At 42.8% G+C, this 16,866-nt stretch overlaps 1 protein-coding gene across 1 annotated transcript in view; it reads right to left on the reverse strand.

The window, feature by feature from the left end:
* Window positions 1–7,520: 7,520 nt before the first annotated feature.
* USE1 (unconventional SNARE in the ER 1) overlaps window positions 7,521–16,866 on the reverse strand; it is a 48,141-nt gene continuing 38,795 nt past the window's right edge. Inside the window, exons 7-8 of the mRNA XM_083181996.1 lie at window positions 10,066–10,228; window positions 7,521–8,147 (exon numbers count right to left, since the gene is read on the reverse strand). Coding sequence (XP_083038122.1) covers window positions 7,968–8,147; window positions 10,066–10,228 — 343 coding nt within the window. The 3' untranslated portion in view covers window positions 7,521–7,967. The remainder of the gene's footprint in view (window positions 8,148–10,065; window positions 10,229–16,866) is intronic.

Raw genomic sequence — 16,866 nt, forward strand, 5'->3', positions numbered from 1 at the left:
GCTTAGTGGGCTATTAGAAAATATTACAGTTGATCTGATATAGTGTGGCGAGCGCAGCGAGCCACCGAGGCCGAAGTGTGGCGAGCGCAGCGAGCCCCACGAGGGGACACGGATTACTTAACATGTAATCCGCGTCCGCTCCCCACGCTTCGGGCACGGTGGCTCTCTGCGCTCGCCACACTATATAAAATCAACTCTGCGCCGACGTGGATAGTGGGGGTATGAAATGGTCAGAGGACGCGTTCCGCCACCGATTGCCACGCTTCGGGATCTCGTGGATAGTGGTGCTGTTTTTGAGACACATTCAAACCTTCAATATCATTCATCTGACACAGTAACGACAACGCGTTTTAACAATTAACTGGTAAAATTTTGTGATTAAAAAATTAAGAATGAGCATAATGATTACAAATTAATCAAGAAGCACAATAATAATTATGGACTTGTAATAAGAAGAAATGTCTGAGAAATAAACCAGTAAAACTGCTAATTAAAGCAGTGTCAGTGCATGAAGTATGCGTTCGAATGGCTTCTCTCCTGCCAAACACTTCCTCCACAGAAATTCCTCCAAGTAGGACTGCAAATGGTGCTATGCAGTCCCCCGTTGGCGCTTTTTCCCCTATTTGCAGGCACCCCAAAGCCGTTCGATTGTCTGTGTGTGGCAACATGTATCAGGGTCTATGAAGTTGTGTTGATGATTTACGCGGGCGTGCGTATACCCTGCCTGCTCCAATTGTACAGAACTGTATCCTCGCCAACAGTCCGAGAATATTGTGCCTGGCTCTATAATGTCTCTAATGACAGACATCAGCATTGTGGTATCCTGGGTTGGTACTTGCACAAGGAAACAGAGGCCAGTTTCTCTACAGATCCCTCCAAAACCCATTGTTGGGGCAATACACGGCCAACATTATATTTTCTTTTGACATAAAGGGTCTCATTGACGTTGATGATTTGTCCAGGCCCACCAATGCGTCGCTAAGGCTCGGCCATCAGGTCTGCGGTACAGGCCTCCCGCATCCATCCGTTGTACTGCACAACTGTCTTATTTGACATGTGCAGCTCACGCTCACAAGAAATAATAGATGTGTGCTCTTGTGCCCAAATAGATAAATCTCACTAAAGTGAGAAATGGGAGACGGCAGCCCGAAAAAAAGGTCCCCTCTCTTAGGCTCATCTTATTTCTACAGGCTGTAATATGGCACTGCCACATCGACTCTTTCAGTGCCAAACGCATGGCGTGCCCGTTTTTACAATTCCGCTCCTGTGGCAGAAGACGATGCTCCTGAAGGAACAGGACAGCCTCCTCCTCAGTGATAGGGAGGCTGAACATATTAGGCACCGATGATTCAGCCATCATTTAACAGTTATCTCCTGGAGCTCTTAGTGATGCTGCTATCCTCTCACAGATTCACCTCAGAGTGATTCTGACAGGGAGCAGGAGCGGAAAAACTGACTAGGCAAATAACGTATCTCTGACTACGTCAATTCTGAAACCAGAGTTACACATAAAACACTACAAATACATAGGGGTATTCAATGCTGTGGACGAGTGGTGACAGCGAGCAGAGGTTCCTGCTCACTGTCACCACTCACCCCGTCAGTATTCAACGCAGCCCCCTCATACGCCAATTCCCCCTCGCTCCATTTTTTGAGCGAGGGGGAATTGGCGTATGCGGCTCCTGAACAGTTTCCTGCATTAGCCGCGGGTCTCGCTGTTTTGGGGAATTCTCGCCGTCCTGTGAGGGCGAGGATTTCCCCAGAACACTGAATAGAGCGAGCGGCCGGCGCTGGGGTTAAACAGCGAGGATCGCTGGTTTTCTGCAATCCTCGCTGTTTAACCCCCTCGCTGGCCGCTCGCGGCGGCATTGAATACACCCCACAGTATTAAGTACTGAAATCACATCGCATCGCACGCCTTTATTGGTGAACATGCGATGCGATTTCACTACGGTGCCGTACGTATGTTAATTGGGTACTCGTGATAATACACAAGTACCGTTTTTCTTCTTGCTGGTTTGGACAGATTTGCCAAAGTGATCCTGTTTTATTACCCCACCTGTAAAAATGATTTTTAGTATAATCCATATTTAATTTTGCCTGTGCCAGTATGTAACTTTCCAACAATTGTCTTTCTTGTTGGTATTCTATCAATGTCTGTTCATTTGTGTCCGTAATGTACTTTTGGTGGGCCCTAGATACTGAACTTTTTAGTAAATTAATTTTTTCTTGTGTCATTTTCCTGTTTTGCCGTATAAGCAATAATTTCACGTTTTATGACTACTTTTGAGGCCTCCCATATTAATATCGGATTGTCCATATGTTCACCATTATTTTCCATATAGTCCTTCCATTGTCCCTTAGGTATTGTTGAAATTGTTCTGATTTATACAAGTGACCTGGGAATCTCTAGATTCTTGCCTTTTCCATAATTTGTGGCAAGTACAATACAAATGAGACTATGGCATGATCCGATATTAATATGCTATCAATTTTATTATCCCCAATTTTAGGGATTAAGTGATTTGCCACCAAGAAAAAATCTATTCGTAACCAAGTATGATGCACCCCTGACAAGAATGTATATGCTCTCTCTGCCCTATGGGTTATTCTCCATGGGTCGTTTGTCTCAGGGCTTCCATTAGTTGTTGAATTGGGTTATGCTGATATTTGTTTATTTTGTTTACAGCTGACCTGTCCATGTGAGGGTCTATTACCCCATTAACATCCCCCCTATGATTACATTTGTTTACCTATTAATAATTGGGTGATTTGTGAATAAAAAATCATTTGTGAATCATTTGGTGCTTAAATGTTAACTAATGTGTATTTTGTATCAGATTCTTATATCCATTATTATATACCTCCCTTGTGAATCTATTAACGTGTCCTCAATTGTGTAATTTAAGTTCTTAGATATGATTATCGCTAGCCCTCGTGTTTTTGTCTGGTGGGATGCTACTGCACAACCACACGCTAAATAGATTAGCAATATATGGACAAATTACATATATTCAAATGAGCCTGATCGGCGCCCTATGCCCTGACTGTGTGGGTAATTAAATTATGTCACATTTCTCTATATCATGCCTAATTATACTTATATAAGTGGAGACGCATGTCACTTTGAGAAAGGACATCTCTACTCGTCTCTATATGTAATATAGGAATGTGCCTCCTTTCACAGAAGAGAGCAGCACACAGGGGCAGATTTATTAAGCTCGGTGAAGTGATAAACGGTCTGGTTTTTATCACCGGGCCAATCAACTGCTAACTGTGAAGTTACAGGCTTGGTTTGAACAATGACAGTTAGGAGCTGATTGGCCGGTGATAAAAACCAGACACTTTATCACTTCACCAAGCTTAAAAAATCTACCCCACTGTTACTTATTCTAACCATTCATTGTTAACAAACGGGGCAGACAAAATAATTTGGCTGTCAGTCAGTATTGTAGCAAAATAGTTTTGATCTTTCTCTAGAATTGCAAGTGACATTCAGTACTTCAAATTAACCCTATGCTATTAAGCTAATACTGTGGGACAGAATACCTTAAAGTACTGAAACATCAACACTTGAAAACTTATCAAGATAATTGGTCCAAGAGTCACATATATGCGAGATCAATATATGAATAAAGTGTAATTAGAGTGTGCCACCTCATCCTTTTAAAACTGTCATTGCCCCTGTTTTGTCTAAATATCACTACGTTGGGTGCTTATATGTTAGTTGGGCGCACACTAAGCTATTTGCTTAGTTTTACACGTCCGCCCGCGGGGCTCGTTACGCTTCGGGCTCGGTGGCTCGCCACACTATATAACATGAACTCCATGCCGACATGGATAGTGGGGGTATGAGCATACTAACTATAGTGGGTGCCCAACTAACATATAAGTACCCTACGTTGATCTTTGTAGGTATATTTTGCAGCCTTTTAATGGTAATTGAATAAAAGTTAAATTTTAAGATATCAGGTGCACTACATTAAGGACAAATTATTTTCCCTTTGTGTAGCTCTAGGAAGAGTCCTGGTGGTTCCGAACTTTTTCCATTTATGGATGATGGAGGGATCTGTGCTCATTGGGACCTTCAAGGCCGCAGAAATTGTTCTGTATCCTCCCCCAGATTTGTGCCTCAAGACAATCCTGTCGGAGGTCTACAGACAATTCCTTTGACTTCATGCTTGGTTTGTGCTCTGACATGCACTGTCAAGTGTTCGACCTTAATAGACAGGTGTGTGCCTTTCCAAATCATGTCCAGTCAACTGAATTTACCACAAATGGACTCCGATTCAGTTGTAGGAACATCTCAAGGGTGATTAGTGGAAACAGGAAGCACCTCAGCTCAATTTTGAGATTCATGACAGTTAGTTTTTTTATTTTTAATAACTTTGGAAAAATAAATTCACACTGTCATTATGGGGTATTGTGTGTACAATTTTGATGGAAAAAATTGAATTTTTCCATTTTGGAATAAGGTTGTAACATTTAAAAATGTGGAAAAAGTGAAGCTCTGTGAATACTTTCTGGATGCACTGTAAATTTACACCAAAGAAATCTGCAAACAAAATGATTGTATGTATATTTATGCAAACAATTCCTGAATCAATTGAAATTGATGCTATGTATAGGAATAATATGCAATCTGTGATGTTAAATAAGAGGAACTCTTTTTTGGAACAAGATGGGGGGGTGATCTGGACATTGAACCCCACCCCCTCACCTGTGGAAAAACAAATCTGATGTTCCAGATTTTTCAAATGCCATACAGTGGTGTACCCAATACAGCGTGCCGCATTTTAGCGATCCAAGCAACTGTGCCCCAATTAACAAACTTGCACACACACCCTTGCAGCACTCATTAACCCACACATACTCTTACATTGCCAGCACCCATTAAACCTCCACACACTGACTCTGTCAGCACTCCCTAACACACAAATGCACAAGCATCCAATCCCTATCCATACAATCACCCATAAATCCATTAACTTACCAAACAGACATAACAAAAATACTTACTTCCAGGTTCCATTCAGCAGCTCCTCGTGCTGTCTGGGATGAAGTTGCAGAGCTTTTTATATGACTGACAGGCTGGCACCCGCAGGTAAGGAGAAGACAGAAGGGGCATCCATCACTGCTGCTGGCTTTATAGCATGTGATCGCATGACTGGTGGAGATGAGTGTGTGGCATCAGGGGGAGTTTCATAGGCTGATCACCTAGATAGTGTGGCAGGGACAGCATTATTCCACAGGAAGGTAATGTGGCAGATCCAGTCCAGATTATAGTGGAGCTACAGCAGGAAAATTGATGTGGTCAGGGTTGGGCTGACTGGCAGCACCTGTCCTCTCCTGATAGAAGAAGGTCATTGTTCCTGACGTGGAATAGCTGCCCAGGTGATAGGCTGGGGGTGTGGGCTATGGTAGAGATCACTGGAACATACTGAGGAGTTTCTACAATGTTGTGATATCTTTATACTGATTACCTGGTATGCTCACCTGCTGCAAAATAAAAGACCACAGGCCAGATGCACTAAGCTTCAAAAGTGATAAAATGGAGAGTGATAAACAGCCAGCCAATCAGCTCCTACCTGTCACGTCACAGACAAAAATGTCAGGTAGGAGCTGATTAGCTCGCTGTTTATCACTCCATAGTTGATTACTTTTAAAGCTTAGTGCATTTGGTCCCAATACTTCATCTTATCCAGTGTATGCAAATTCCTTGTCACATAAGCTTCTACCCTGGGTAGTAGTAGTAGCCAACACCACCCCCCCCCCCTCGCCCCCACACACACACCCCAAACCTTCTCGGCACCTAACTTGTGTCCCTTATGTAAACCCCCCCTCCCCCATAGACGATCCTGAGTATTAATGCTTCTAAGTCCACTGCAACTTGTATAAAAGTGTAAAAACATTTACGTTTGCTACATACTTGGTGGCAAGATTTTGGTCTCTACTTTCAGACTTTTTACAAATCAACATATTACAAAGAGCTTAACAATAAGAGTGTGATTGCAGTTCCTTTCAATAGTATTACTGACAGAAAGTCTACTGTTTATTCAGAAACATGATAATTATTTCAAATATGTTCCCTTCTGATAAGCTCATTAAACTTTCACATACTGTGTATGTAAAATCCCTTTGCTGACTGGTAACATTTGTAAACGCTTCTTAGAAGCATAGACACTCAATGGGCCGTATTCAATGTGGCTAGTTTGTGGGTTAAACGGTGGGATTGACGAAAACAAGCGACCCTCACCATTTAACCCCCGCGCCGGCTGCTCACCCTATTCTATGTTCTGGGAGAATCCTCACTGTCAGAGGATGGCGAGGATTCCCCCAAACAGCAAGGCTCTCAGCGAATGCATGCCTTGCTGTTTTAGCGGCCGTACACTCACTTTCACCGTCGCTACAAAAACCTAACGATGTGGAAACGGCATGTGTGGGAGGAGTCAGTTGAATACTGACCTGCGACCGTGAGCAGTCAGCACTACTTGCTGCCGCAGCTCGCAAACATCATTGAATACACCCGTTTATCCTCAATCACTCTGGAACAGCAAGGTGGAGTGGTTGGTTATACTCACACAGGTAATAGAATTGGTTTATAAGGACAGCAGATTGGTGGATCTTTGTAATTATATTTATAGCACCACCAATATAGGTAGCACCGTACAGAGAATATAGATCATTCAGTTCGGTCCCTTCTCCATTGGAACTTAGTCTAAAATCCTAGTGCATACAAGCATTAGTGTTAATTCTGTCAGAACCCAAATATATCTACCAGTATTTATGTTGGAGGTCACAAAGTGATGTCCCACTGTGCAGGGGGCTTACTAGCATCTAGAACTTATTGCTTTAAGTCTGCCCTCTAGACCCCAGTTATTGCCGTGTCCTTGTGGCCCCAACATGGGTTGAGGTGTGGTCTGAAAGGGCCACCTCGGGTCGAGCAACATGGGAGTTCAACCCTGGTAATGACCAGGGTTGAACACGGCTCTGATCCATGTCAAGTGCAGTGTGAACGGGTGCCTGGGTCGAGCCCTGTGTGACATCACCGTCATGGCAATAAGCAGAGCTTTCAGACCGCAAATGCCGTGTCGCTCCGGGGATAGGTCCCCATGTCCTAATCCCGGGTGTGACCCGGCATTTGCGGTCTGAAAGCGGTAATATACAGCTGAGCACAAATACCAATGGAAATGTACAATGAAGCTGTGGTACTGTTTTTTTAGTGAATGTGTATAAAAAGATACTAAATAATTTGGTAAAGACAAATTTATGATAACAAATATTGATTTCACTAACTTGCACTTACCAAGAGCTAGTCTTCTTAAGGAGAGCAGAAGAAAGACTACTACACTACCAGCTGCAGAAGAAAGTCAGGAGAATAGTGAACTGTGCACGGTATAAAGCTTCTTTTCATTTCTGATGTTCTCTGAATACAGAACCCCAAAAAATCAAGTTATAACTATATACAGACATACACATAAATGTACTTTAAAACCTTCAAATCAAGAAAGCATTGTAAAGATTACAAGATGTTCTTTATTTACAATATCACTGGACATAATGCTACATTTAAAGGTTTCGTTTCTTGGGACGTTCCGAATAATGTCTTCTTCCACATATGAAATGCAAAAGTGACCTACAGAAAGGGTGAATTATTTTTGGTATTCGGTTGAGTCAGTGTGAAATTGGTTACTATGAATTCTCTGTCTTTAATATTCATATCTGAATACAATTTATGGGAAATGATTAAAACATCCCCCTAAAAAAGTAAAACCAATCACAATAAAATAAATGCTCTCTCTCCCTCCCGGACCATGAAGAGGCAGCAGTCTGTGGAACTGGAGCTCATTAAGTGCTGACACCGCCAAACCACTCAACCCCAAAGTGTAAGGAAGTGTCCCTCAGATAAACATCTTCGAGACCATATGAAAAAAAAACCGGTGAGCGCCAGATAGGGATTTTTGCCATCACAGACGAGGAAATAATCTGATGAAAAGAATCATGCTGATAAAGGTGAAGCAGACAAAGATAAGAATCATCCATAAGAGCCAGTTGACAGACTTCTTGGCATGTTGTTCCAGACGGTCCGATTCAGTTTTTAGCTTCTCAGAGTTCTGGTCTGCTAGCCTCAGAGACTGGGAAAGAGTCTGGATGGAGGAAAGCAGTAGGTAAGATTCTGAGCAGTGAGATCAAAGTATCTCAACACTGGTCCTGGATTTCCCTACAGTACCACACCTTGGAAGCATTGAGGACCAGAGTTGAGATGCCACAAATGGCTTGTCATATGTAAATGGAAAGGATGACATTTAGCTGGGAGACACAGAGTATGCACCAGCACATAGAATAAGATGAATGTATATTGTACTACAATGTGCATGATAAAATAAGCATAGCTACCACAGATTCTCCTTTTATTCCTGAACATGAAGACATATCTATTTCAGGTTCAAGCAAAATGCACATAACCAATTAATTACAAATATTCCAGCAGCCACAATTCAGGGTTAATGATAAAATAGGTTAGGCTTTGACAATAATGCCTAAGCTACACTAATGTTACTGCCTTTTGTGAGTGATCTTTAATGTGATTTGACACTAAATGATTGCACTTCAAAAGATAGAAATTGTTTTCTGCTAGAGAACGTTCTTTTAGGGCATCACAATGAATTACATTGTAATTAAAGGCTTCCATTTTATTACACAATTTATCCAGCGTGACAAGGAGATTGCTTTTCCCATAGAAAACTATGTTACACAATGCCAGCCTCTGCCAGCTGTATGCCCATGGCTGGTAACTGAATGGATGGATGCATTCCTAATTAATGCATCCACTAAGACTCTGAAGAAATGGGAAATCTATTTACAGGGTATGCTGTCCAATGTTTACATGGGAAACAGTATTTCTGAATTCTGTGTAAAATAATTAATCATAGAGAAATGCTGGTCAAAGTAATTCATAAAATAAATACATATATACACACACACACACACACACACACACACACACACACGGTTTTTGGTCCCCACACCGCACAAGGTCCCCACAACGTGACTGTGCAAACAGATTCCGGTTCACTCTGACAAAATCCTTCTTAGATGGACAAAACCATGTGCACTGCAGGGGGGCAGATGTAAAATGTGCAGAGAGAATTAGATTTGGGTGAATTATTTTGTTTCTGTGCAGGGTAAATACTGTCTGCTTTATTTTTTCACTGCAATATAGATCTCACTTTGAAGTAAAACCCCACCCAAATCTAATACTCTCTGCACAAGTTACATCTGCCCCACCTGCAGTGCACATAGTTTTGTCCATATAAGAAGGATTTTGTCAGAAAGAGTGAACTAGAATAAGGCCCTTAGTATAGCCATAGCACAGTCTACGGACAAAAGTGGCTCCCACCAAGCTCCTGATGTATAAAAAGTGCTTTAATCTTATGTTACCGGGTTGTAACCCTGTCATCAGGGACAGCATTTTAAGTGCTAGACAAACAAAACACACACATATATACCCCTCCAAAGTACATCAATAGACAAGTACAATTTTATCCCCTGTGCGGGGTCGGGTGGAGACAGCTGGGAGCCGCTCGCCAGGAACGTATAGAAATGCAATCAATAAAGGCGGGCCACCTTTTTAACAATATATGCATATAGTTTACATAACAGGGTGCATAAACCATGAGTGAAGAACGTTCACTAAACAAAGGATTGACGACCTGAAGGATTGATTAATCGAGCAGCTTTCCAACCGATATAAAATCCAATGGGGCTGCTGCTGCTTTTAGAAATGGAGGGATCCCAACAGATATGAAAATATGCTGCGTTCCCTCCTTTATACATTTGGGAGTTACAGGGATTTTCCAGCAATATGCCTGCAAATACTAAATGATAAATAGGACCCTAGAAATGAATTAAAGCAAGCAGATCATCATTCTACCTTTCCACACTCTGCTTATGACCTAAACACAGATACAAATATAGCCTTACATTCGCAAGTGCTAAAGACCACAGAGAAAGCAACAACTAGTCTTTGCGAGACCCCATCCCATGCAGCGGTCTGAGCAGTACCTGGTTGTCCTGTTTGATGACGTTTTGTGCTGCTAGTGTGTTATTTTTAAGGTTCTGTGTCAGGCGCAGCATCTCCTCAGCTAACTTCTCTTGCATGTTGTGGTGATTCTTTAACACTGCGTCCAGCTCTGCCGCGGACTGCTTGTCTTCGGACAAAGAACCCCTGCACGGTGCACATAAAGGGAACACAATACAAATTACATAGGATATTAGGTTAACTGAAATGGATACGAAGATCAATATCTGGTTATCGCCTGTAGTGGAACTTCCTAATGGGGCTATTTCAGGGCATTTTCTAAGTGATCTGTCTAGGTCGCTTAGAAAATACCCCTACCATGCTCCGTGAGTAGGGGCCATAGCTCAGATGATTAATATCCTGCATGCCGGATAAATCTAGTGAGACTGCCGCTCAGGGCCAGTATTCTCACCGGAGAACACTGGCCCTGACCGATCGCTCAGCACACACATCGCTGTGTGCGGAGCGATCCTGCTGAGTGATCCACATTCCTCATATCGCTCAGCAGTGTTGCCCCGTGTGTAGGCCCCTTAAGAAAGATTTAGTTGGCTCTGTTTGTTGCTAGGTAAATATAGGTCAGGTCTGGCATTTTGAACATGTGTCCACCCGGCTGCGACCTGGGTAATACCCCTTTCATTTTGCACCTTGACCTAAAATAAGTTTTATATTAATATAAAGCTCTAAATATGGCATTAGATCCATCTAAAGGACTTTCTATGTAATATTGCTAGATCTAGAGGCTCAAGATACACTGTATATGTAATATGAAGCAATGGTTGTTATGGTAAACTTGAAAAGAGGCTAGGAACGCTAGACCAAGAAGGAGGAAGTGCTGAGCCCATTGGGATATCTATTGGGACCCTCAGGCTGCACGCTCTTTGGCACTCCCCTACTGTCTGTCATCATCTACAACCATGTGACCGGTGCTCTGGTCACGTGACTCAAGCCGACCAATAATGGGAGTAAACGGAGGAGAGGCGTGAGATGCGGAAGTGCCGCATTCACACCCGCAAAGCGGAAATTACCTGGCCTATTTAAGGCAAACTTACATGGCACCCATTCTGACATTCTCTGAGGAAGCCGCCAAGAGTTAAGAGGTGGAGAAACGAGCCCAACATTGCAGGCGGTGGGCCGGGGCACTCGCCCAGCGATTCATGGGCGTTCCCATGGTAATTGCCGGGTGACGTGGGTGCCGGGGGTGGGCAGCTGACATCACTGGATGCCAGCTGCCCACTCATTTCAGTCCGAAAGTGCACGTGTATATATAAGTGACCTGAGAGTCACTTTATATATGCGTGCACGCACCACATCTCTCGATGGCCGCATGGGTGCAAATGGATGTTTATCTTTATCATCCATTCACAGCCAGTGCGTGTGAACAAACGTTGTGAATGGGTGGCAGCCAGGCCACCATTCAGAAAGCGGGGTTTGGTGGACTAGCAAGCCTTGCGAATCAACCAGAATAACCCCCTATATATACTAATCTTCAATTCACTGCTAAAGAGCTGCATTGACTTTCTACTATCCACTAACAACCAACCAACTAATAAGCTATGCTATTTGAATGGGACCTGCTACATGCACCAACTAATCCATTAAGCAAACCATTATAAGGACTCTCATTCTACCTGGCATGAAATGCTCTAGATTGGATTATTAACAAAACTAAAATGTTTATAATGTATGCTGATGAATAAGATGTTTTTATTGTTATGTTTTACTTTGCATTTATATTTATTTATGAGGTTTTTTTTTAATTTAAAATTTAAATTATTTTCTATTTTAGCACAGTGTCTGTTAATTCTTTCTGAAAACAGTACGGTCACACATAGGCGGTTATTCTATATTAGAGACTGCGCATAAGCATATATGCGCATGTGCAGCCTCTTTGTGCAAGCTGGAACGGCCCCTCACCAGCAGTGCGGGTGGGGGGCGTGGGGTGGAGGACCGTGATTATGCCCATGGGAACGCCCAGCGTTTCATGTGCACATGAACTGTGTTTCGACTTAATAATTTACAGAAGACTGGAATGCCACTGCTGTGACTATTGTGTTAGAAGGTCAGTCGTCAGTCTGAAGCTTCTTCAGGAGGCACCCGGCAAGTAACCAGTGCATCCCAGTGAGTGCTGACACACGGAGACATATATATTTGTTCATATACAGTAGGTTATGCAAACAATAGAATACACAGGTTTCATAGATATCTAATACTGGTACACTACATTAACAAACAATATAACATGGACTATTTGAATATGTAGGAATACACCTATAGAAGGCAATTTACTTGATATATAGGTTCTCTTCTAGTTCTGTTAGTATTTCTGTAGGAGAACATCTTTTAGTGCTATGCTTTTTTTTGCCTTTTGGTGTTGATTGTGTGACAAATTGTAAGTTATCACGGGCAGTTTTCCTTCAGGTGCAGGTGTTCTCCAATCAACGCATTTCACCCCTGGCATAATGGCTTCTGGATTTGTTTGTCTCTAACCTCTGGAAGCCTTTTTACCTGCCTGCTGTGATTAATTTCCATTTTTTTGTATGTGGTTAGCAGCACTGTACTTCTGGCTTTGCGCCTTGTTGATGGTCCACACACTTCCAGTGGGAGTCCCTCCTACTTCTGTATTTTGTATTTTCCCTGCCCTTTTAGCGTATGTTCTTTGTCTTTGTTTCCTGGCTTAGCGTCCGATGCGTTGATGTATTTCTGCTTCTAGTTGGCTGGGCACGGCTTTCGTTTCCCGTGTCTGGTTGGTGTTAATATATTGATATTTATGTGGGTTTGCTGAAAGTTCATCCCGTGCCATTATCCCATGGCCGGAGACCTATATATGCGCATTGGAATCTTTTACAAATGAGGAGGTCTCAGAGCTCCCTAGTGTTCAGAGTTCAACTGCACTGTCAGATAGAGAAGAGGAGTCACACATGGAGACTGCATATGGGTCCCCTCCTCTCTGAAGACACCCCTGTTAGGATGATTGTTTATTTATATCTGACAGGCGTTTCTTAGGTATGGTGGAAAAAATTAGACCAAAACTTATTGGGGGACATGTACTAAGCCTTGGAGAATGATAAAGTGAAGACACATTAGGCACGATTCAGACCCGTTTGCTGGGCTGCAAGTGTTCACATGGGGAAAATCATTCACCATCAAATGATGCAGGACTCACTCAGAGCTGCAAAGGCCATGAGGAGAAGGAGACCAAATGCCTGCTGCTTTCGGGATGGCGGCTGCATTGCATACTGTGCACATGCATGGTTGTTTGATAATCGCTCAGTCTGCAAATTCGCAGTCTGACGAGCAGGTCTGAATAAGCCCCATAGTACCAGCAAATCATCTCTCTGCCATGTTACAGGCTGTGTTTGAAAAATGACAGTTAAAAGCTGAATGGTTGGTATTTTCTCTCACTCTACTTTATTATTTTCCAAGGCTTAGTACATTTGCCCCAATGTGTTTTCCTGTTAGAGTCCTAGAGACAGAGTAAATAACATGAGGATATCCACTAACTGCATGTCTTCATTTTGACCTGATTAAAATAACTCTTCCTTTTCCTAATGTTATTATTTTTACAATTCTTAATTTAGAGTGCAGATAAAATCAAACAGGAACAGGTACATATCCTTTTCCTTTTTAAATGCACAAGGGTAGGTTTGATTGCGTCATTCTCTGTTCCATGTTAAACTGAATCACCTTCCCAATTCACTATTTAAAAAAAGATATTTTCAGTATAAAATAAAATTTCCTCTTACAGACAAAATTAAAAGAAGAGACTAAAGATATTTTATTTCTTCCGACTATACACTAGACCAGTGGTCACCAACCTGTTACTCACAAGTTACTGGTAGCTCGCGGTAACGAGCTGGGTGGCTCAACCACTGCAGCCGCCCATCTGTCCTTCCCTCCATTGCTCGCCGCTAGTTCTGAGGGGAGGAGAGCGCATTGTGCGTGTCTACTTCCCCTCAGTGTGTATCCCTGTGACTAGGCCGTCAGCCAATCAGGAGCTGGCCCGCGACCTTTGATTTGCTGACTGCTTTGATTTGCTGTGCTGCTCTCTCCTGTCCTCAGAAGGGAAGCAGCGGCAGCAGAGGAGGAGACCGAGCACATGGAGCAGACAACCAGGCAAGCCAGCCAGCAGGGGGACACCGGGATTCTCCTACCCCCGGCACGAGCAACAACAGTGATGTCCCTTCTCCTCTGCATCCAGTATTGGGAGGTAAATATGTGGCATATTGGACATTGCAGTATGGGGCATATTGTGTCTGGGGCATTGCGGTATGTGGTATAAAGTGTCAGGTGCGTTATAGTGTGTGGCATAATGTGTAAAGGGCATTTTTCGATTGATATGTAGATTTCTCTATTTAAAAATTGTTTTGTAGCTTTTCAGGCGGTTTATTTTGTCTAGAGTAGCTCACGCCCCCAAAAAGGTTGGGGACCAGTGCACTAGACCAACTTTTATCCAACTAGATTTAATAAAATCTGGTACTGGATTGGGAGAAAATGTAATTTCTAATTCAGTAATTTGCTCCCAAAAACGGACACTCAAACAAGGTACTGTAGTTGAATCTATTTGATTCTAGTTTGAATCTTTTTTAACTAATTGGATGGTTGCAAAAAAATTGGTCTAGTGCAGTGGTTGCCAACAGTTCACATTTTCCTGACAATCTAGCTGCTGCAAAGGTGCACTCATTACTCACTAACACTTTTTAAAAGATCCACAGGTGGAGCTAATTACTTCACTTGTGATTCTGTGAGAAGACATGGAAAACATTATCTGTTGGTAGCTCTCGAGGACTGGATTTGGCTACCCTAGGTCTAGTGTATGGCCAACAAAAACACAACCCCACACACCTAACCAACCTTTTCATCAGTCCAGCCAACCCGACGGCTTTTCCATTAGACCAGCCAACCCGACGGCTTTTTCATCAGACCAGCCAACCCAACGGCTTTTTCATCAGACCAGCCAACCCGACGGCTTTTTCACCAGGCCAGCCAACCCGACGGCTTTTTCACCAGGCCAGCCAACCCGACGGCTTTTTCACCAGGCCAGCCAACCCGACGGCTTTTTCACCAGGCCAGCCAACCCGACGGCTTTTTCACCAGGCCAGCCAACCCGACGGCTTTTTCACCAGGCCAGCCAACCCGACGGCTTTTTCACCAGGCCAGCCAACCCGACGGCTTTTTCACCAGGCCAGCCAACCCGACGGCTTTTTCACCAGGCCAGCCAACCCGACGGCTTTTTCACCAGGCCAGCCAACCCGACGGCTTTTTCACCAGGCCAGCCAACCCGACGGCTTTTTCACAAAGCCAGGCAACCCGACGGCTTTTTCACAAAGCCAGCCAACCCGACAGCTTTTTCACCAGGCCAAACAACTTCTCTCCAACTTGTGAAGAAGGTGGACAGTGCATGCCCACTTCTGCATGTTTTATATAATATGATTTTCTGCCAGTTCCTGGTAACTAATACTGGAGGCTGTGGAAACTATACAGGGGAAGAATGCAGGGACTGCATAGGTGAAAGGTTACTCCAATTGCTAAGAGATCATTGCATGTGCAGGACCTTTACTGTAAATGCTCTGGTCTCCTTCTGCAAGATTACCCACAGCCCAACGTAGCCACAGCATGATTGGCATACAGCAGTGTCCGGAGGGGAGGGGGGGGGGCATTCTATGGGCACAATAGGGGAAGTTGGAAAGGCATACACTTGTACTTTTTGTTGTAAACCAGGACATACACAAAGTATCCAGACAGCACATGGTGGCAAGAGAAACTTCACCCAAATGCTTCCGGGCTTGTGATGGCATGTAGGTAGACATGAAGTCCATGTGAACCCCCGCCCCAGTGATTGTAAACTGGAAAGTAACATGAGTGAACATAAAGTGTCTGTATGGACACCGGACTCAGCAGTGAAGTCAGAACTTTAACTGATTTGTTGAACATTTTGATATGTGATGGCATATAAGGTGGTGTATGGAGGTCTGTCAGGCCCCTTCACATCATTTTCTTGCTGCCTATAATTTCACTGCGCTATGACCAAGTCTGGTCTCTTAGCAGTCATGTCATGAACAGTAAAAACATTTCTTCATACATAACTGCCCTCCTATAACTGGTATAAAATTGCCCTCCTTTTTGAGTTAGGTTACTGTTCGTATCACCTTTTTTTTAATAACTCTGGTTTCTTCCCTTTGCTTTTTACATAACTATAATTTTCAATGTTATTATGACTAGATGTATATGTGGGTTTTATTCTGTAAAACCATAGTGTGCAATCCCCTCTTTGTATTTTAGTCGATGTTAAGTTATAAGGTGCACCTTATGTACATACATTTCTTGTACTTCACCTCTTTAATTCCTGTCTTTACAATTTTGTTTTAATTTCCACATATGTGACTGTTGAAATACTGTACCTTACTTGAATTGCATGTAATTTATACTTTTGGTTTTTAAATAGATTATTATAAACAAAATAGAAAAATTTCTTCACTAAAGTTTGCTATGAAACTGTATATTAACATCCACCCTCACAAGATTCCTCACCTATTCTACCCTAATAATATTCTATTTACTTTTGCTGTTGATCTCCTGTTTTTATCCCAGTACAAATTAGTAACACTGCAAAATACACTGGAATGGCCTCATTCAGAACACCAGCTTCCAAACCTTCTTTGTCATGATCATTCTTCATGTTTGTAATTTCTTAGATTTAAGGGATTCCTTCGGTGCAAGGATCTCAATAAGTAGCCTAATAATTTGTAAGTCAGGTTTCTATCATTACCACAGCACAGCACTGCTAA

Source organism: Crinia signifera, chromosome 1 (assembly GCF_055691185.1).
Source record: "Crinia signifera chromosome 1, ASM5569118v1, whole genome shotgun sequence".
Taxonomy (NCBI): domain Eukaryota; kingdom Metazoa; phylum Chordata; class Amphibia; order Anura; family Myobatrachidae; genus Crinia; species Crinia signifera.